Below are 22669 nucleotides of genomic sequence, written 5' to 3' on the forward strand. Positions count from 1 at the left end.
GAGACTGAATATGTATAACCAATTGTCAGGTAGCATCAAGATACGTCAGATGGGAATGAGTGTCTGTGGCAAGAAAGGATAAACTGAGAACTCCTGTGGGAAGAACCCTAGGACCAGGATCCACGCTGGAAACAATTACAACTGATCTCTCTTACCTGATCAATGACTTTGCAAATTAGGCATCTCAGACCAAGCCCCTTATAGTTCTATATTTACACTTTTCCTAGCAAAAGACTTCTATCAAAGTAAAAATCAGATTGCTACCGATTTCATGATTAAGTCACTGATCTCCAACATAATTGTTGTATTTATATTTCTAGGTTTGAAAAGATATAAGCAGAATCCGCTATTTTTACAACATTTGGGCAGATCATAATCCTTACAACACAAAATGCTAGAGCACTGACATGCAGTCCACAATCAGATTACTATCAGGTACTCTTAGGAACAGGCATCTTAGGAAAATGACCTGTAGTGAATTTATATCATGTCTAGTTTTCTGTACATCTTTTATTTCCAATGTTAAGCATATATATATCTCTCTCACCCTTGCTGTTAAGCAAACCATGAACAGAACGTTACCCCAGCTGGCAGGATGAAAAAGCATCTCCCTTGAAAAAGAGATTTTGTTTCACATTACCTTAGAATTAAAAAAAAAAAAAAAATTAAAAGCTAAGAGAACTGTCAGCAGTAGAAAACAGAGATTAAAGAGAGATTAGCACTCTTGGCTGCACCTTCTCTAAAATGACAACCTTTATGACAGAAAGCAAGCTGTGCTTCACAGTGCAGGGAAAGGAAAAGACCCTACTAGGTCATCTTGATGATTTGAACACCAAGCCAGATTTCCCACTAACACACACTTTTCAGCCAAACTGTTTTGGAGTAGGACAAGTAACAACACTTCAACCACTCTGTATCATTTTAGTTCCTCAGGGCAGGGCTGTCTCTCTGGCAAATATTGTTCAAATATTTTTGAGTAGAAGTTGTTAAACTAGTTTCCAGAAGTGGTGGGTTTTGAGACAAGCAGTTAGTTATATATACAACCCAAGAGAGATTATTTTTTAAGATAGGAAGACACAACTATGCCTATTCCACTTGTTTCCAGTGCTGCTTTATTATAGTACAGATTTTGCCTCCCATGCCTTCTCCTCTTTCTTAAATACACTCACCCTTCCAGACTATTAGCATTTTGCTCTAAATCAGCATTTCTTAAACTGCAAAACATCTATTACGTTCTGTGCACATAGCCCAGAGTATTAAGAAAACAGCGCCAAAAAGAGATCCATATAAGTATTCTGAGATCATAAGGATGATGGAGCCTTTCTGCAGTTGAGCCTTAGATGCTGTGGATCCTGACATCTAAGAATCACTAACAACTACAGTCCAGATTTTGCTCTGCTGTGATGAACCAGTCCTGCTTGAAGTCATTTGGATCTAATCCAACAAGTGAGATCACAGGAATTTTTCCCCCCAAATTTTTTCTTCTTCTTTGGCAATCGAAAGTCCCTGAAACGAAGCTGGTCTAGGTCCATTTTCTTATTTGTTTCTGACATTTACATGCGTCACAAGTTATAGCATCAGAGGAAAGACTCTGGGTGTGGTCTCAGGGCTTTGCCCTGAAAAAGCGCAGTGCTGGCACCGGCTGTATTCCCGTGGCTACGCTGCCATCTCACGGCCCGTGTCAGAAACACTCCTCCGCTTCTGCTTTGCAGCTAAATAAAATAGATTTTTCTCTAGACAGAATTAACAGAAGCATTTCACCATCACTTTCATGCTTTATCTTCACATGCAGGAAATAAACCCCGAAATAAAATTCTGTATGAATTCCCAAACTTCTGTTCAAATCCACCAGCACAGTCTCCAGAAACTAAGCAGAGTCCCACCAATGTCACCAGTATTCAACACTATCAGATCCTGATTAAATATCAGTGCTCATTTGCAAACTACTGAATACACAGCCAGTTCCAAAGGTTTTATATACAGTCTGATTTTGAAGGAGGGTGACACTTTTTTTAAGTAATGATATAACCTCAAACTCAATGGATCAAATGTGAAAACTGTAGCTGACCCAGCAGTAAAACATCACAGAATTCACTGTGGATACACTGTAGCATACATAAAACTTCAAAAGTTAAAAAATTCCAAGTGTAAAGTATATAATCAACCCCAGTTGATTTTGAAAGATGCTTTATAGCTGAAGGTTTTAAAAAAATACAATACTCTTAAAAATATTTAGAAAGCCCTTGTTGCACCTGAAACATTACTACTCTTCAATATTTGATCATAGATTTCCAAATAACAGCTTCCATAAATTAGATTACATAATGCCTTATAACTAGGATCAACTTCTGGTCGGAGATGCCTACTACTAAAACTCAACAACTAAAAGCCTTTCAGTAACAGGCTCCACAACAGGAAATGTAAGATATCCAACTAAAATACAAGGTGGAGACTTGGGAACCAGACTGTAATTACTCTGTCTTGACTTTTCTTGAAACAGCTGTACTAACACCTAAACTCTTATTAAAAAGTACTGCAGGATGTTTAACAGCAGCAAGCAGCCAGAACCTGATTTAAAACAGGATTCAGAGGCAGTACTTCCAGGAATCCAAACTCAGTACACTTGGGAACTGATCTGTAACTGCTGAAAGGGAAATGTTATTTACTGACTTAACACTCTTTAAAGACAAGAGGGAAACTTGAGATAGAAAGGCTGGACAGCTGACTGTTTAACTAGAAAGCTCAGGTCGTGGCATCAGGATAGCTAAGTCATGTGGAGATGAGCCCGAGTTTGCCATCTGAAGATGTTCCTAAAGCCCTGAGTAGATCCATAAGCTGCGCTGGATCCCATGTGGACCCAGCGCTAGCAGTACTAATTAAGGATAGGTAGGCATAGCTATTAAAAATGCCGGACATAAACTAAGTATTCCTTAGCAGTAAATCCAAGTTCTCAGTGACCTCTGTTATCAGGAAGGGAATGGTGAATCCATACAACTTTATATATGACATAGAAAAAGCCTGTACCTCCCTTGGACAGCAGAACAGCTGCAGAACAGTGAGGAATATCCAGGCAATAGCTAGGAATATCAACTCGGAGTGATCTGGGTCACACTAGCTTTTGCTGAACACCAACTAAATCACCACTACATCACCTACACACAGACAACCACTCATCTTAAACCTCAAACTGAATCCCATCCCACATGACCTTGTATTTCAGGGCATAAGCTCACTGTAACCAAGAGAATCAAGAAGAGTTTACCATCAGAAAAGTTCTTTTCCTTTATTCTGCAAGGTTTCTTGCAGGTTTCATTAATCCAATGGTATGACATGCTATCAGAAAAATAAGTCTGTGAGACAATTCACTGGACAGACCTACTGTAATAATGTGAATATTGCAATAGTTATTTAATATATTCTGCACATGATAGCCTTATTCAACATAAGATGCTATGTAGGCACACATGACAGAAATAATGCATATTGCTTTGTAACTATATTCTTTTAACATAGAATTTGAAAATAAAAGCAGAGCAAGTGTGAATGACGGAGGAAAAGGAGTCTGAAAGTAAACAACATAAGCTTCTATGTGTGGTGCTTGGGGTTGCTGTTTTATTCCCACGAGATAAGAATTGTAAGAATAGCCAGGTTTTTCTAGACCCCAAAGCCTACCACTCTCTTTATTGTATAATATACTATTCTTTTTCTCTTCTATTTTAATTTTCAATTCAAAGAGTTTAATGACAGAAGGAACCATTTAGCCTGACCTGCTTTTATCCCAGGTTTGGTTACTCAAGTATTCAGCTACTCCAGCAAACTGCATTATTATAATGCATCATCCAAAAAGGCAACCATTCCTGATGCTAAAACACTGAGTGAAGAAGCCCTCACTCCCCCCCCTTTTTTTTTGTTCCGGTGATTAAGAGCCTCATTGATGAAAGGCCTATATATGCCAAAGAAAATTTGTTTGGCTTCAATGTCTGTTAATTGGTTCATACTATGCCTTTCTCCACTAGATTAAAAAGCCTTTTAAAACCTGTAATAGCACTCACAGACTGTAATCAATAAATCCATTGATTCATTTGATCCTTTGATATACAGTCAACAGATGGGACTTCTGCAGTCTCCCACCATGGAGCTTTCCTTCCTGGCTCCATCCGCAGACTCTGTCATCAGTTGATATTAGAAACACCCTGGTAAGTGTCAACTGCCCAAAAATCAATCCACCCTTCTTTGACAGACTTTACGTACATTGCTGTTTTTCATTAGGTTTTTGTACAGTGAAAAGCCTTTACAAAAATCTGTTACATAAGTAAATCTACCTCATTAACCAAATCCGTAATAGCCTTAAAGAATTTAATTCTTTATCAGTGGAATCCCAAATCACCTTTGTCATTGTGTTTCTCATGCCAGATGAGAGGTCTAGAGTTTCCCATGTGACCTCACTTACTCTTTTCTCTGTTAAGGACATTCATCTTCCGCTGGTCTTCTCAAATCTCCCCACACTGAGATTCACTTAACCACACAGAACCATCACCCCTATTAAACGCTTCCACCTCTGCCACACAATTACTGTTTCCTCATGTTACTGGGCTCTGCCACTGCTGGATTTTCTTTTATTCCTAGCAAACTTTAAAAACTCTTTCATACTTTTATTAACAATCAAGTATTCTTTGGGATCTTTAGAATTCCTACAAATATGCAAGAGTTCAGACTTTCATTTGTATTCATATCTAGCTCCTAGTTCCCCTTTTATCTACTTATTAAATGCAGTGTTTCTTAACTATTAACCATTTCCTCTGTCAATGAAAAAAAGAATCTCATTTCTGTTCTGCCCAAGCTTACCTTTTCCCAAGAGAGCATTTTGTTAAATGTACCAAAAGCATTTTGCAGTACTTTCCACCTTGAACTGTCTTCTGTAACAATGGTGAATAGAGAAAGATACCCTAGCGTGATGGGCATTAACCCAGCCCCTGGATATTCTTCATGCTGCTGAAGCATTTAGAGCTCTATTAAGAACCCCAAACACTGCATGCAATGTCACACTTAATGCTAAAACCCTAAGCTTTAAAAATGCGATAGTAAGGAAAATGAGGTGTTCTTAATAAAATATGATAAAGACAACCTAGAAACAAGTGCACTGCGGTAGATCTAACATGAAGGCCAATGTCCAGTCTTTGGCAGCAGCCAAGGTTCAGCACCTAGAGAACTGCATCAGCCAGGGTAGCCAGCAGTGACACTGTGCCAGCCTGAGCCTTGGGGCTTTCCAGTTAACAGTGCTTTATGGACTGTACATCTGTGAATTTGTCCAGACATTTTTTGATTCCACCTGAGTTTTCAGTATTCACAACACCTGCCAGTGCTGTGCTCTACAGTTCAGTTACGCTGTTTTAATTGTTTTGAAATTGCTCTTTACCTCCTTCACCTGGTGCCCTCTAGCTATGTATTGGAAGCGAGAGTGAACAAAATGTTCCCTATTTGTCTTCTCCCTGTTACTCATGACTTGAGAGACATTCCCACTCTGTCATATGTTTTCCATGCTCATTAACCTTCTGTAGTTACACACTAGATGGCTAAAATTTAGAATACCATCTCCTATGGTCTACTAACATTTCACTTCACTTGTCTATTTTCTCGCAGCTATTTCATTAGCCCAGATGAATCGAAGGCATTTTTCTTTCAATTTTACAATTATTTTTTTCCTTTTCTTTTTGGTTTTGTTTCAGGAGGGAGTGGCACTCATATTCAGATCCTGAAAACAGCTGCTGCAGTTCCTTCAGCAGTGTCCTCCTGACTTAAGGATTACTCAAGACTTCACAGAAAGCCCAAGAAAATTTCACAAACACTTTTTCGCCTGGCAAGCGACTGTTGAAGGAGCCCACCACTGTCACCAGCCTTTGTTCCCATGTCTGAGCCACACTTCCCCAACTCCTGAAAAGCACCTATGCAGCTGTGAGCGGGGCTGTGCTGTCAACCCGATCAGTGAGCTGGTCTGGGTTAGGCAAAGAAAAACACAGAGATGCTTTTCAATCTGGGTCACTTGGCCGGCACGCTTTAGATCTCAGCCTTACTACAGCTGCCTCAGTGTGACTGAGAAGCTATTGAACAGCACCGCAAGGATAGGAAGGAGTGGCCAACCAGAGGGACAAGGGCAGGAACAACTTAAAATATTTTTCCCATCAAAGACAATAGTAACGACTCCACACCCACATGAGAATATGTTCGAAAAATCCAGTCCTGACACTCACTTGAGCACCACCTTCACCTACCTCAGCCTATAGAAATCTATCAAGCATATAACTGGTACTGGTAAATATTACTCCCAAGTAATGAGCACATGAGTTTTTCTGCTTTCTACCCCATCATCTCCCTTAGTAGGGAACATTAAACAGTCCTGTTTGTACCTGCTAAATGTCTCTGAACAGCCACTGCAAGCCAAGTCGGAAATGCAGTTCCCAGATGACAGGCATTTGAGGCAGGCCGAATGAACCTGACACACAGAGTTTTGAACAGCTAAACCTCTATCTATTTTTGCAACATGTTCCACGGTGTATGAGGAGTGTACAGCTTAAAGGATTGGACTGATACAACTATTACCAATAGCAATGTGCAAACTAGATCATACCAGTTTTGTATGCAATAGTTCTGCTTCACTATTCATCCTTTCTATTTCGCATAGTTTTTTTTTTCTTCAGGAACTCCTCACTCATTGTGAATTGCTGAAACATCCCTAAAACTAGGCAAAGATTTGTAAACTACAGTCTTTGATTCCACACCCCTTGAGACAGTGACTGGCTGCACAGCAGGGCACAATGAATTTCTGTATATTCACTTACAAAAAAACCATAAGGGCATTTCACTTAAAAAAAAAAAAAATAGTACTCCATAAGATCTTTCTTTTATATTAATATTAAAAACCTTAACTTTTTAAATAACATTTGTATTTTAGAATCAAAACACAGACCTGGGATAAAATACGTATGCTTTTTTTTATATCTTTCCTTACAAAATCATATACTACTGAAAATCTTGTGAGGTTTGCATAACATCTTAGGTTTGCCATGAGGGAAGGATTTCCTCTTCTCATGATCCATGCTTATTTCTGGTTTTGCTTCACCAAAGTAAACACAATTTTATTCACAACTATCAGGAGAAATGAAATCTCTCTGTGATTTGGTAACGTTAATACTCACGTTTACTTCCACCTCTATGGACCAATCTCCTAGTGGAGGGTTCATTGATAACTGAAATTTTTTGGAAACTACGCCCAAATCACCCTCCTCCATCAACCACTGCTGAATCAATTTCTTCCGAGGATCCTAGGAGAAAAGTCAAGCTGCATGTTAAATGCGAGTGGTCTTGCTAGCAAGATTTAGGTAGCAATACACATCTTTAAGTTGGAACATATGACAAATTCCAATGTATAACTAGATTCCTGTGGATACTTACTCGGATATATATATTCAGAGATGCTTTGTAAGGTTTGAGATCTGGATAGATGGTGACAATCCGAAACAGCACGTCTTGTCCTGGTTTATACATAGATTTATCAGTCTGGATGAATACAGAGATGCTCTTTGACATGTACATCAAGCTGGTACGGTTAGAGAAGATGCGCCGGCTGTCAGCATGGCCTTCCACCAGTAATTCGTAATTCCCAGAAGCACTGTTCAAAGGCAGCTAAAAAGAAAATAGTGACTCTCTGTTAACGACACAAAATATTCTTGAAGATGTTATTATTCCAAAAACATTTGACATAAAGATCTGACATATTCCTGAAATTGTCAATTTATGTAAATTCTCAAAAAAGAGAAAGAGGATTTCAGGACTTTAAATTGTTGTTTCAACAATTACCTGAAAATGTGTTAGCAGAAACAACTTTTCAACATATTTGCATCTAATTTTCAGTAGTAATCAGGATTTCAACAATATAAGTATCTATGTATTCATATATCATTCATAGACTCACACACACACACTGTGCACTCTCTTTTTTTTTTTACAGTTATTGAGAAATTTATTGGGTTTGATTTTGGGGGCTAATTTTTTTCTGACTTCATCACTTTTTGGTAATGAATTTTCCAAAAATAAAAGAGCTGAAGAAGCTATATGCGGACAAGATGAGCAGGACAGTAAGAAAACCTTGCACTTCTTTTTACAAGATTTAGCTTCATATCCTATGGGGTAGAAAAATCAAATCCAGAATGAAGATCTCATGAGGTGAGCTACTGTTTTTCAATAGAAAACTCACTGATCTTGTGTCAGTTCAATGATTCGTAATTACAGCACATATTGCAACTCATCTAGAAAGCAAAAAAAATTATTCTTTCCAAAATATTAAGGAATAAAGGAAGAGACATTTTATACAGTTAACTTATTTAGGATAGACATTGAAGGCTCCTTCAGTGCTGGCAGTAAACACAGACATCACTGGCAAGGAAATTTAGACCACGTAAGATCAGAATAACCATGCACATGTCTCTCTGTGTCTCTCCAGTGGACAGAGGAAATCTAGAGCTCATAACTCAGATGCATCAGTTCATTTCCTAAAGTTAGGTGGGAGGAATCCCAGCCACAGGCGTCAAAAGGCTCAAAGCAGAGCTGCTGCTGCACATGGGAATTTCACCTCGAGCAGAGGCTACACAGACAACGAATGACCCCCAGCAACATCCCAGCCCAGATGCCAGCTTCTGTACCGCTGTCTGCTTAGGAGTGTCTCTTTGAAGAAGGAAAAGGGTTTTAACACAACACACAGCTGGTTCCAACAAGTAGCCCTGCTAAAAAGCTTAAGAGTCACAGGCTTCTGTTTGCAGTTAGAACAGTAAATCTGAAGTAAAACCTCTGAAGTCAAGACAACTAAAACAGACAGGCTTGCATTTTTCAGCATAACATATGGAAATGAAGCACTCCTCTCGCACTGGTAATGAAAATTACAGCTGTTAACTCACCAGGCACAGCACTTCAAAAGTATCCTACCAAGCTCTATAATGAAAGGCTGTCGTGCTGTCAAAACTCATTTTAAGAGCACTCAGTGAGCTAACGGAAATTCCCAAACAGGGAAAAATGTCACAGGGTGACAAATGAGGTAGATGCAAATGTCTGTATCCAATACATTCCCTTCTCTGTGTGTTTACCTATAAGGAGGAATCAACTACAATTTCATCCCTCTCTTGACTTCCTGTTTTTAAAAATGAGCCAGGGAAAAAAAAAAATCAGGAAGGGGAAAAATAAATAGGCTTTATTTTTCACCCGTAAGCAGGCGTATAATGACACAGGAAGAGATTCCCCCATTAAAATCTGGACTAAATTTTAGGTGCAAAGCACCACACTGAAATAGATTCTGCATTTTCTTCAACTGCAGGTTTTTGTACACACATTGCCAAGAACATATGATTCATATATTTCAACACTCTCCAACTTCCACGCCAAGTATTCTGGAATATATTAAATAGGAGGAACAGTCTTAATTACTGCATCTGTCAAATATTACCTCAAAATATTACCATTTATTAAAGAAGGTGTATTCCCTAAAAAGCAGACAGGATTCCCCACAAGGAGTCCAGGAAACATTATAAACTTTCAAAATCAAAATGGGGGGGAAAATAAGCTTGTTTTGTCTCATCAGAGCAGTGAATTGTGCTCTTACAGCATTACTTTAACATACTTGCAAGGATTGTCTTTGATTTCTTCTTTAAAAGTCTGTAAATGCCATTTAGATACCTCATATTTTTCTGTATCTTTTTCCTATCATGAATAATGATAGATAGCATGGGTTGCTCTGCTGATTTTTTATACTTTCTATATTTCAAAAGATCTTTCCTTCCTGCAACATGGTGACAAAACTTCCTGTTGTACCTTTCCTGATGTAAAAGTCAGAGGCAATGAAGTTTGCACTGCTGCGGCAGTGTACTAGGACAGCTGAGGTGCAAAGTAACCCACCTTCTGGTTCACACATCTATGCTAACAGAAACTGCACTAATACAACACTTCCAGAAGGTCACTGCTACAATAATGGTAACTATTTACCTCAGCCCCATCAACTCCTTCTCTAAAGGGTTGTTTCTCAACCCAAATATGAGCAAGGCGGCTTTTAACAGTAGGTAGTAGGAAGTTGCTGTGAAAGTATTTTATCTTAGTCAATACACCCCGCAAGTGAATGGTATTACTATCCCCATTTTGGCACTCCTAACGTAAGAGAGAAAAAGGCCATCTCACGTACTTCTCCTGACCACACCAGCCACCATCACGAGCACCTCAGACAAGGAATCTACTGTTTCCTCTGGAAAAGACGACGGCTGAAACCAGAATCTCATTACGCACCTTCTGCTACCAGCCAACTACACTTTGGGCAAAACATAAGTCTACTGTGGCTACACAAATGACAAAAACATCTTACTATTAAAAAATGAGTCAGCATCCATCATTTCAGATAGTGGCGAGAGAAAAAGGAATTCACCTTGCCTAGTTTTAGGTGCTTGAACACTGTAAGACCTGGCCAGATTATATTAAGGAACTTGTTAACTTAATTTTTTTATTTATTTATTTTTTTTACACTGAATTTTCTGTGTTTGCTAATTTACAGTTCATACAGATGCATTTCAGCCTAGTAGTCTTCATAATGTTGAGCTGATCATTGTCATTGATCATTGTCATCTACCAAACACTTCCAGATTATTTAATCAGATACACAGTTTATTTGAGATCAGCATTTAAACCCACTGGATTTATGGATACTCAGACTTCCAGATGTTTAAAAAATAAATACTTTGGTAAAACTTTTTTCCTGACACAAATACATAATTCTTTAGATTGGGTTTTCAAGATAAACATTCAGGATTATAAACTCAGGATTCATACTCAATACACAATTCAATATTATAAATTTTTGTTGACAAGTTAGCTTATTATGTACTTTCACTGAGCATGCATTTCCAAATCTTTAAGAAGACTGTGTATAAATACATTTTTATTTTAATATTTCTCAATTATTGCTTTGCACAGTTCTTTCAGCTCTAATTAGCCCTCATGGTGTGTCTGAAATAGATGTAAGTATCAGTCAGTCAAAAAAACCACAAAGTTCTATGTTCAAGTTTTATGATAACTTGTGCTGATGCTGGAAATCAGCTCCCAAATCCTGTAATTACTTGTAAGAAGCTTCAGAGCACTTGATCTGAAAACTCCTTGGCTTATTGGTCAGTAAATACACTCATCTGAGAATGTGAAAATAGCTAGGATCACATACAAAATACATCATCTCATCAATACCAACTGATGAAAAGTTACAGAGAGTCAACGTTTTCTGAGGAAGAAGGAAAGGAAAGAAATACTTACTACTGGAAGAACAAGAGTCCCAAAGGAATCTGAATAAAAAAGAAGAAATACCACACTGTCAGAAACCATATAAAAACTCATCAAAACATCAACATTATCAGGTTAATTAGAAGAGCAGTGCTCCTCCCCCATTCCCACTCTGCCTGTAATACCCATTGGACAACTGAATTCCCTTGATGCGGCTACTCTGGAGCTGAGGACACATGGACCATCCAGCCAACAGACATGCAATGGCTGCGACCAGCTGGCCAGCATGCACACGCTTATCAGCCAGCTGACTGCTGCCAAACACCATCTGGACATGAAACTAGAAAGTATACAGCCTGGAGCAACTGCTGCATTAGCCAGTATTGACATACTGTGTTTATATTTCATTCAGTATCTCATTCCCCAAATTTATTCCTCCCAAGTCCTGTCAAGGCCACTGTCACCCACCGTTAGGTTATGAGATAAGCATCTCACCTCCACAGATATATGAAGGAGCACAAAGGAAGGACAGCAGGTGGGGGAACCCCAGTAACACCCAGCCCCATCCGAGGGGAGCACTCAGCCCATCACACATCCATTGCGCCAAGCCCAGAGGCACACCAGCAGGGAGGAACCCCAATACCCCAGTCAGAGACATGATCCCCCCACCATCAGGCTATCAGATTCAGCAACTCCCTAACAATCACCACCATCCCAAATCTGCTAAAATAACCAGCCAGAGCAGAACAGCCCAGAAAAACTGAAATGCAGTGCTCCACTTAAATGATGGTCTGAGGGTGCCAACGGTGTCCCAGATAGGAGCTATCTGAACAAGGAGGGTATGGTTTGGCACTGCTGTCCTTGAGAATGACTCCACTCTCAGGTACCACTGCCCTAAGACCAAAACATCCCTCTGCTTCTGCAAAGAAGTTGATTCTGCAACTCCTTCGCATGTCAGAGAAACCCAGGATATTTTGTATTAAACTCCTCTGCAGTTTAGTGGACAACTACTTTTTGTACTCATTTTTATCAAGAATAACAACTTTTCTAGAAGGAATAAAAAAGGAAAAGACTTTAAACTACACGTTATTAGAGAAAGGCAAAATGGCAAAAAACTGCCTTAATCCTGGCCATTCCCTCTAGCAGTAACCTCCTAGCTGGTTGTTTCACGGCTATGAAACAAAGCCAGGAGCATGGCAGTATATCTATTCTGAGCCATTACCTCTATGACAATCTAAAGCTGCTTCTGTGATCCTGTCACTGCATACTAGGGAGAAGAGATCAGCACCTCCCTCTCCCAGTCCCCTCTTCTGGAAGCTGTAGAGAGCAATGAGGTCGCCCCTCAGCTTCCTTTTCTCCAAACTAGACAAACCCAAAATCCTTAGCCACTCCTCATAGGACATTCCTTACAGCCCTGTCACCAGCTTTGTTGCCCTCCTCTGGACGCGTTCAAGCACCTTCACATCCTTCTTAAACTGCGGGACCCAGAACTGCACACAGTACTCAAGGTGAAGCCACACCAACACTGAATACAGTGGGATAATCACCTCTCTTAACCAGCTGGTTATGCTGTGTTTGATGCACCCCAGGATGCAGTTTGCCCTCTTGGCTGCCAGAGCACACTGCTGACTCATATTTTCTTGCGCTGATTCCATTCAGTCAGACCTTTTTATATCTCCTAAAAAGCAATGGGCTTATACCTATCTTTTATTTATTTGTTTCATGGAGTAAGCAAAAAAAAATTAATTTATTTAATTTATGTCCTTCTTGATCCTGGACATAAAAGCATCCCAAGATGAAGCAATCACTTGACCTTTGAACTCCAACAAATGTTAATTTTAAAAGTCAAGGAATTCTTTCCTTTGACAGTGGCAAACAGAAGGAAATCTCAATGGACTGAACACAGGTTGTCCCAGCTGCTGCCAGAGTGCTAAAGGAAAAATCCCGTCCAGCATGTAACATTTATTCAAATTATAACCTGGGTTAAACCAAATGACTCACATCCCACAAATGAATTTTGTGGGTAGCACGCTCCAGTACTTCATTCTGGTATTCAAAACCTTAACAGGGATGGATGGCATCAGGCTCTAAGCAACACAGTTCTTTCCACATGTTCATGTTACCATTAAAGCCGCAATTTTTTTCCTATCATCCCTCTCTCCTCTTCACTGAGAAGCAGCCCATGCAGTCTTTGACTCTGAGCAACCCCACTGGCCTTTGAGGTTTTCCAGCCAGGAGTCTCGGAAAAAATACACAGTTCTTTTCTCAGTAGCCAGTAGAGAGGGCACCCTGCCCCACTGCACTGCACGGCCGAGCTTGCTTGGCACGCAGGGCTCCAGGGCTCCAGGACAACCACCAGCTGCAGCAGAGGAATTGCACAGTCCTGCAGAGTACCCAATTCATACGCAATGTAAACCCTTCTCGACTCACCGATATATTTATTCCCAACATCTACCCAAAAAACTCCATGCCCAAACAATCACACTAAAAGAGACATCATTTTAGCTAAAGGAAACTTATGTCTTCCTAACTCAAGAGCGAGGGAGTTACTGTTAACTAGGAAGAATTTTTTTTAAGGGATTATGATACTTCAGTCATAAAGGAGGCTGGATGTAGGGTAACTAGGAACAACAGAGATGGTATAAAGCTACCTCCTGAAATTTCTCTCAGTTCTATACTAAAAGCCTAACACTTCTCTAGTTCCCATCCCTCTGTGAAGTAAGACTGTGCTAAAGCTGGGTTTTGTACGACCACAACTCATGACACTGCGCCACCAGAAAAAAAAAAAAAACCAAAAAAAAACCTTTGTCATTGCTCATAATCAGTTATTCACAAGGAACAGGAACTTAGTTTTATTTACCACATGCATCTGAGTGGATATGCACATCGTAAGTATTGCTACAGTAGATTTAATCTATCCAACACAGCTAATTATAGCAACGGCTATAGCAGTGACTTCAGTACGTTGGGAGACAGCAAGCACAAATCTGATATTTGTACCACAGCCCACACGATGGGGTTTCTATTTCCATCTTTACCGACGCCAATGCAAACACACTAGTACACACGCACCACAAGGGCAGGGCACTGAAGGGGACCGCTATACATCGTCCTGCACAGCGTCTAACAGCTTTCAAAGCAACTTTTCACATAACAGGGCAGGTACTTGGCGGCTTTCTCATCAGGGCAGTGCCTGCTTGCCTCCATCTATTTTGAGAACAACTAGCATGCAAAAGACAGAAATATTCAGGTAGAAGTACTGGGTTTCTTCCATGTTCCCAGACCTGGGAGACCTAGTATCAGGTCTGAGCCAGATACAGCTGTGATGCAGAGGGGGAAGCAGTTGGAGAGGAGGGAGATTTAAATCACAGTCACTTCTCCTTTGTGCAACTCCAAAAGCATTTACCTTCTGAAGCAGTGTCAGGGAGCTACAACCTCCCTGGCTGCCTTGATAAAGCCCAGAGCACCATCTCATTCCCAGCCAGTGAAAATCATAAAAGAGGCATGAGGTAATCTTCCAATTCATGTCACTACGTAATTATTTTGTTAAGAACTGAACAGCCTGGGCAGATCCGAAACTCTCTGGCGTTGCAGTGAATTTCCCTGTCATGCAAGATTTTCCCATGTTCTCAGAGACTACTGAGCTGTAATCAATCCCCTGGAGCTCTACTCAGCTACGCCCAGGGATGGCTTCGGATGTGCTCAAGCGAGAGCTGTGGGCAAAATACTTCCTTTACGCCAATGCTGAATTGCTGAAATTCACCACATTTTTCTGTCCACTTGATGAATTAAAGTTATATTTAATCATACAGCAATCTCAAGTTTATAAGGAGTTAACCATGGTCTAACAGCTAGCGCGTGGCACTGCTCTGCTGGAAGCTCTGCTATCGTGCAGCTGGACACTGTGCAGTGTGTAACACTTCCCCATGATTTACACATGACATCAGTCGAGTCCGCTGTCCCCAGAAATGGCAACAGTTGTCACCCTCCTTTGGCACATCCCTGCAAGGGATCCCTTCAGTTATTAAATACAGCTCCCAACGATTACAGGTAACTAACTCCAGTAAGTTTAAAAAGTAGCCCAAAACAGCTACACCATCTGCACCAAGCATCACAGACCACAAAACACTTCCTCCTGACTTGTCACATCTGGTCTCCACAGCAGCGGACTAACCAGCATGACTGCAACGGGCCATGGAGGGGAAAGACCAGGTGAGAGCATGGGTCCCTGCTACTGCAAGGGATTAGTTAAAGAAAACTCCCAGCTGGGAGTCATGCCCTAGCTGCAGGGGGAGGCAGGAAAAATGCAGTAGACCATTCCACACTAACCTTGAGGAAAGTTAAAAAACAAACAACCAAAAAAATCCCCACAGAAGTCACATAACCTTCAAGAAAAAATATCCCTCCTCATCACTCACAAAATCATTTCTCTCATAGAATTCCTGAAGCTTGTACTGTATTCATTCAATAAATATGGCACTGAGGAAATACATGGCAATAGTGTGGAAACAAACACCATATTGTCCTGCCTCCTTTTTCTCAGAGTCCTTGGCATTTAGGACAGTCCAGCAGAAGAGGAACCAAAGGCAGTGAGGAAGTGACATGTCACCAGAATAGACAGCAGTGGGAAATTAAGCAATCTTTTTATGTACCTTGCCACCATGCCATTTTTTGGAGGCCTAATAGTCTCGTTATCAGCAGAACAAATATAGGAAAAAATTCTACAGAACCAAATACATGCCTGTTTTTTTAGACTTATGGAAAGCTGCACAAATGATGGCATCTTACATTCTTCCCACTGTATGGGCCTGACCCAAACCCAGAAACTCATGCTACCCTTTCTTGAGCTGACAACACCAGCACTAGGACTAGACCTAAATGTTTCAGCTTCCACTCCCCAAAAAGGACAGAGGTTCCAGAAAAATGACTGTATGGCTTGGCACAGTGAAGTAGAGCTTGTGCCAATATAAATCAGTACAGCAGCACTTCAGTCTCTAACTAATCTACACAAACTCAGGTCTTGACTCTATACCCTAGCTCATGTGGCAGGTATCACTACAAACAGACTTTCTCACTTAACCTTTTCTACCTACGTCCTCATTCCTTCTTAGTCCTGTGTGAGAACGGAAAAATATAACTGGAATCACTTCAGATTGATTTACTGAAATGATACCACGTCTTTCTTCTGGCAGCTGTGTTCACATATCCATGCTTAGCAAATGTTTACAGAAAAGCATTTTCTTTGCAGTGGTAAATGGAATTTTTTCTACTGCAGAGTCCATTTCAAAAACTCACATCAGAGAAATAAAAAATAATATTCTTCAATGTCCTTCCAGATTTTTTTTCCTATCCAAAAGACATGCTATTTTTGTGTTTAAAAAAAAAAAAAAAAAGACAGAAGCATAAATACCAAGGCCTAAACTGTCCAGGGAGTGAAAAATATTTTTTTCTCTGTAAAAGAAGGCCTGCAAATCTGTTGAGTTCACAGTTTTCTTTAATTGTGTTATACTCCTCATCTATTATCCTAAAATTAGCACCCAAATTAGCACTGGTTAGTTACGCAAGTAGTCCAAAATAAATAGTGTGAGCCACTGCTGTTAAGTTACGGCTAAATTTGGGCCAGACGATAGCAGGGGGGGCAATACAGCATTCAAACACATACAGGGATTGCTAGTGGACATCAGTACACAGGCTGGCATCCAAAGCCAAATGAAGCCAACAGGCCTGTAGTAAAGATGTATATACTTGCTCCACAAAGCCTCTTAAACCCCTTCTTGCCTGCCAGCACTACGTACCCTTCCCTCCACAGCCACTCATCACCCTACTCCCTATTTCCACCGCCTCCTTATCCTTTTCAGTCCTTTTTGCAATTTTGGAGGCTAAAAGCACTCAGAAATTATAAAGGAAGAGAAAGAGGCAGGGTAGCCGTGCTGCCTATGGAGAAAGGTGTAAAGGGACAGGAGGAATAATCCGAACTGGACCAGAATTTATCACCTGAGGGTTCGGTCAAGAGACAGCGCACCGCAGCTCTAGAGGACAGGAGAAAGGCATCATGCACAGACGTTTTTGCGATTAAAGCCACATTTTACCAAACTCTGAAATCGCTAGCAAGTTCTAGCTTCAGTCTGCAATGCAGAGCGTAGGGGTATTTTCCTGACAACCAGGACAATTCATGACAAAAAACCCTTCTCCAGCTAAATCCAAAGGTTTTTCCCCATTTGGCTTTTACTCTACCATCAGAAGAGTGGTGGAAACCCAACCATAGAAAGCACAACCAGAAACACTCATGGCCAGAACAGAACAGATACAGATTTAACAGAAGATATGAAGAGAAGGGGTGCTGTCCTTCCTCTGTTCTGCCCCCTCACCATGGTATTCCCTGTGTCTTTCTACTTCACATGGCAAAGGAGTCGTGGTACCTCCCTGCTTGTCCTTTGTACTGGTTCAGCCCCTCTTCTCTCACCAGCACTGCCAGATCCACCCCTGAGGAAAACCACCATCTCCCACCCCCTCAGATAGACAGACAGACACTGCCGATGCTGGGGGACCCCTCCCTTGCCCTGCCACATCCACGATCCCTTCCACAAGCAAGCACCAATTTTCCTGTAGACTGGCCCTTCTAATTTCTTTTTAGACTTAGGTCATAATTCAGACATTTAATTCTCCACTCAGTCTTCTAAAATAAAACAACCAGCTCTATGGATTATACTACTATTACCACTTTCAGCTGAGTGGTCAGAGAGCAGCCAGTTGCAAGAACACAATACTTATAAACGCTCTGTTGTTTATCTGAGACACTGCATGCCGGGTAGGAAAACAAAACAGCTTCATATTTCTGAAACTAAATCATCTCTTTAACCAGAGACCTTCTGATAGCTATCCAGCAGCTACCATCCCAGATGCTTAAACACAAGTAGAGGCTCTTTTCAACTTTTTCCCGAGACCAGCCTCTAAGAGCTATCCATGGACTTTTTGTCATATGCGTGACATTATCACTGCCTGCCATACCCAAACTACTATATTGCCATGAATTATAAATTTACAGCTGTTAGCAAGACAAGTTTTGAATACTACAGAGAAAGCTTCCTTGACGTCAGATCCAGTCTATACACAAACAATTCAGAATAACCTCAGACTTAAGTCTTTTACACAACTAAATGGGAAATTCACAGAGCCACAGAATCGTTAAGGTTGGAAAAGACCTTTAAGAACATCAAGTCCAACCATCAACCCAACACCACCATGCCCACTAAACCGTGTCCCGAAATGCCACGTCTACATTTTTTGAACACCTCCAGTGATGGTGACTCCACCACCTCCCTGGGCAGCCTGTTTCAGTGCTTCAGCACTCTCTCAGTAAAGAAATTTTTCCTAATATCCAGTCTAAACCTGCTCTGGTTTGAAATGAAAATTCATTTCATTCACCTAGTTTTCCCACGGTGACTATACACAAACACACAAACTCATGGGCATCTGCACATCCTGCTTTCAGGGCACTATTGGCCATCATTATTATCCATGCTGATGTCCGTGAAATAAACACAGACAGAGCCACTATTACTGCAATTTAAAGCAGCTGCAGTTTTTATTCCAACTTAAAACATAGGGAAATCATACTAGTACAAAATGTGGCTAAGCCTGCCTATGCCAGAGATTTGACAGTATTAATACCACCCTCATCGCACCAATTGCTGCACTGGAGCAAAATTCCAAAGTCATGTCACCTCTCAAACTCATTTACTGCAAATAAAACATTCAGGAACTATTTAAGTTTCCTTTTAAAGAGAGTGAAAGAAGAAGGTTTGTTCATATTGGTTTTCTTCCATTTCCTGGAATGCATTCAGACTCTGTGATGACAAAGCCACATAACTTTTCTAAGATCACAAAATTATTCAGATATATAAAAATATTACCAGAAACTTCCTTCATTGGTAAATAAAGGCAATATAATTCCCTAACCATACAAAATAAGCACCTGGACCTCAGAGCTGCACCTCCAGGAAGCTGGAGAAGTGAGGGAGAAGGGGTCTGTCACTCTGGCCACGTTTTCTATGCACATCCTTATTTGGACTGCAGTGAATCGAAGTGAACCAGCATCACCTCTTGCCATGTGCTATTCAACCTCTGCAGATAGGATCTCAACTCTGCCTTCACAAACAGGTAGTCACAGATAGCAGAGCACGGGAAACAGCAATGCTGCCAATGCAGATAGTTGTCAGAGTCTCATGAAAAGAGAAGTCACCTGTGTATGACTGGAGACCCATGAATTTCCCAACTGCTTCCTGCCCCTGCAGTTATTTCTATAACCCTCAACACTTCAGCTTGGATCTCTTTCTAATCAGACACCACTAAGGACATCACCCAAGACCCATCTGGAGAGCCACTGTTAGCTCCCACCCCTTTCTCTTTAAAGCTACCTTTTATGTACCTGAAGGGTAATAACCAGGTGCATAGCACACTTCTCCTGACACTTCATCCCAATTCCTCCCATATCTCTTCAAATGCTTTCCAGAACGTAGAAGAGACTCCCAGGGTCAAACCAAAAGTCTGTTTAGCCCAAGGTCCCGTCTCCAGCAATGGTCAAGGACAGACAACTGAACAGCGTAAAAACAGAACGAGTACACAGTGACCCTTCCTTAGGTACTCCTCCCAGCCTATGCAATCTGAGGCTTGGGGCTTGAAAAGCTAAAATTAGTGTCTTTATACTGGACCAGCCCTTGATGGACTTTTGTCTCATGAATTTGTGCAATCACATTTTCCATCCACAACAACAGGGACATGGAGTTCCACAGTTTACTTCCATCTCATGTGAAGGCCCACCTTCTTCTGTCTGGTTTGAACTTGCCTCCTGAGAGATCTCTGATCTTTCCTGCTGCTCTCCCTGGGATTTCTCCAGCTGGTTCACAGCCTCCAAAAGGAGTGCCCCAAATCAGGCACAGCATTCCCCAGGATGCCTAATTAGAGCTGTGAAGATTACTAGAATACTTTCTTATAGCTTACAGAAAATATTTCTGTGTATGAATCTGAGTACAGCATTTGCCTTCTTTTTTGAGCACCACAGTATTACTTACAAGGTTTCACCTTTTGGTACCTTTAAACCATCACCCACCCCTCCCACACACAACCTCTTCTGCAGGACTGCTGCCTCACCTTGTTCCCCATCCAGTAAACGCATGCTCTTTTATTCCTAGAGCAGAAGAACAAGAGCAGAACTATGCAGTTGCCCTAGTGAATCACACTCCAGTTTTTCCCCTAATCATTTCCTGTATTGCCAAAATGAGTTCAAAATCTAATCCTTCCTCCCAGCATGCTTGCCACCCCTTCATTAATCTAATAAACATTCTCCCTTTTTCATCCATGCCAGTCATACTGAACAATACAGTTTCAGGGCAACCCACTTCCAGTTTGAGAGTGAACCACTTAGACCTACTTTGTGAGTATTATTTTCCATCCAGCCACAAACATATTTAATAAGAGTTCCATGCTGTCCCCACTTCCCCAGCTGGCTTGTCAGAGTGCCACACCAGACTATCAAAAGCCTTACTAAAGTCAAAACAGAACAATATCCTGCTGCTTCTCCACCTACAACCCCTGCCAGCCCATGGCAGAACACACTTTGTTTGCAGGTTTTCGGTATTCCAGAACCTCTCTTTTCACTCATGCTCTCAAAACTTCACTAGCAGTTTTAAAATTATTTCAATCAATTTCCTAAATATTCTACAGGCAATTTTATCAGGCCTAAACATCCACTTTACCAAAGTACTCTTTAACCTGTTCCTCTCCTTTTGTTGCCTTAATTCTTAACCCTTTTCCATGGCAGTTAGCTGATCCTCTTAGTGAAGAGTGAACACTTACTGCCTCCCAGCATCACTGACCAATGCCCTTTTCATCAGAGTGAGTAGCAAGCCATATCCTTTGCTAGCTTTCTTGCTACCAATATGATATTTTAAAATCCTGCCTTATTATCCTTCACATTCTTTCCTATTCATGGTTTGGCCTTCCCAGTTTTGTCCTTTCTTACCCATGCTACTCCTTTAAGCTCAACCTTTGTAATCTGATCTAATTTTCATTTTATACACGCGGTTTTCCTTTTTTCTGCTGTGTTTTGGCCAGTGGTAAGATCATGTTTAGTTACTTTATTTCTTACCCTTCTGCTGTGTTAGTCTGTGTACTTATGCCTCTAATACAAACCCCTCAAGACCTTTCTCCTTTTGCTTCCCTTCCTTGTTTCTGATGGCATCTTGCCTCCCAATTCCTGTTGTTTATTGGCATAACTTCCCCGCCCCCCAAAAAAAATTCACAGCCTTTACTTTGCTTTTCTCTCTCCTCCCTTTCCTAAAAGCTGTAAAGCCCCTCTGGTTCACAGTATCACAGAATCACTAAGGTTGGAAAAGACCTGTAAGATCATCAAGTCCAACCATCAACAAACACCACCATGCCCATTAAACCATGTCCCACAATGCCACGTCCACACGTTCCTTGAACACCTCCAGGGATGGTGACTCCACCACCTCCCTGGGCAGCTTATTCCAGTGTTTTACCACTCTCTCAGTAAAGAAATTTTTCCTAATATCCAGCCTGAACCTCCCCTGGTGCAACTTGAGGCCATTTCCTCTTGTCCTGTCACTAGTCACTTGGGAGAAGAGACCAACACCCACTTCTCTGCAACCCCCTTTCAGGTAATTGTAGAGAGCGATGAGGTCTCCCCTCAGCCTCCTCTTCTCCAGACTGAACAACACCAGTTCCCTCAGCCGCTCCTCATAAGACTTGTGCTCCAGACCCCTCACCAGTTTCGGCGCCCTTCTCTGGACACTCTTCAGCACCTCAATGTCCTTCTTGTAGTGAGGGGCCCAAAACTGAACACCGTATTCGAGGTGCGGCCTCACCAGCACAACAGTAGCAACAGGGAACCCCACAGTGACGCATGTAATATTCCCTCCTCTGTAAGAGTTGTCCCACTGCCACCTTTTCTGCTTTCAGTGACTTATTCCAGCCTGCAGCGCTCAATCTGCCACACTCTCCTTCGCTGCATATCAGTGAAGAACATGGTGACCAGAACAACCCCACGTACGAACATGCAAGCCTTGAGCCACAGAAGGACTCTTTCCCTCAAATCTCAATCAATAAGAGAAAGCTCAAGTACTGGATGGGATTGCTACTTCCATTTTTCTGCAAACTACGTAATGGGCCTGTTAGCAGGATGGAGTCAAAAACAGGCACAGAAACCTCTTATTTTCCTGTATGAACTCCAGCAATAGGAAAGGCCATAAGAGAGCGCCCTCTCCTCTACTGGCTCCCTTGTCTCTGGATCCGGCCCCAACAGCTTCTTCCCCAAAACTCTTCCTTCATTCTGATTTTCCATAGGTTATCT

General features: G+C 41.2%; 1 protein-coding gene across 1 annotated transcript in view; it reads right to left on the minus strand.

The window, feature by feature from the left end:
• The window catches only part of CD109 (CD109 molecule), a 79843-nt gene that overhangs the window by 51390 nt on the left and 5784 nt on the right, over positions 1–22669 (minus strand). The window contains exons 3-5 of the mRNA XM_059835496.1: positions 11332–11360; positions 7450–7680; positions 7194–7319 (exon numbers count right to left, since the gene is read on the minus strand). Of these exons, the coding sequence (XP_059691479.1) occupies positions 7194–7319; positions 7450–7680; positions 11332–11360 (386 nt within the window). The remainder of the gene's footprint in view (positions 1–7193; positions 7320–7449; positions 7681–11331; positions 11361–22669) is intronic.

Source organism: Gavia stellata, chromosome 2 (genome assembly GCF_030936135.1).
Source record: "Gavia stellata isolate bGavSte3 chromosome 2, bGavSte3.hap2, whole genome shotgun sequence".
NCBI lineage: Eukaryota > Metazoa > Chordata > Aves > Gaviiformes > Gaviidae > Gavia > Gavia stellata.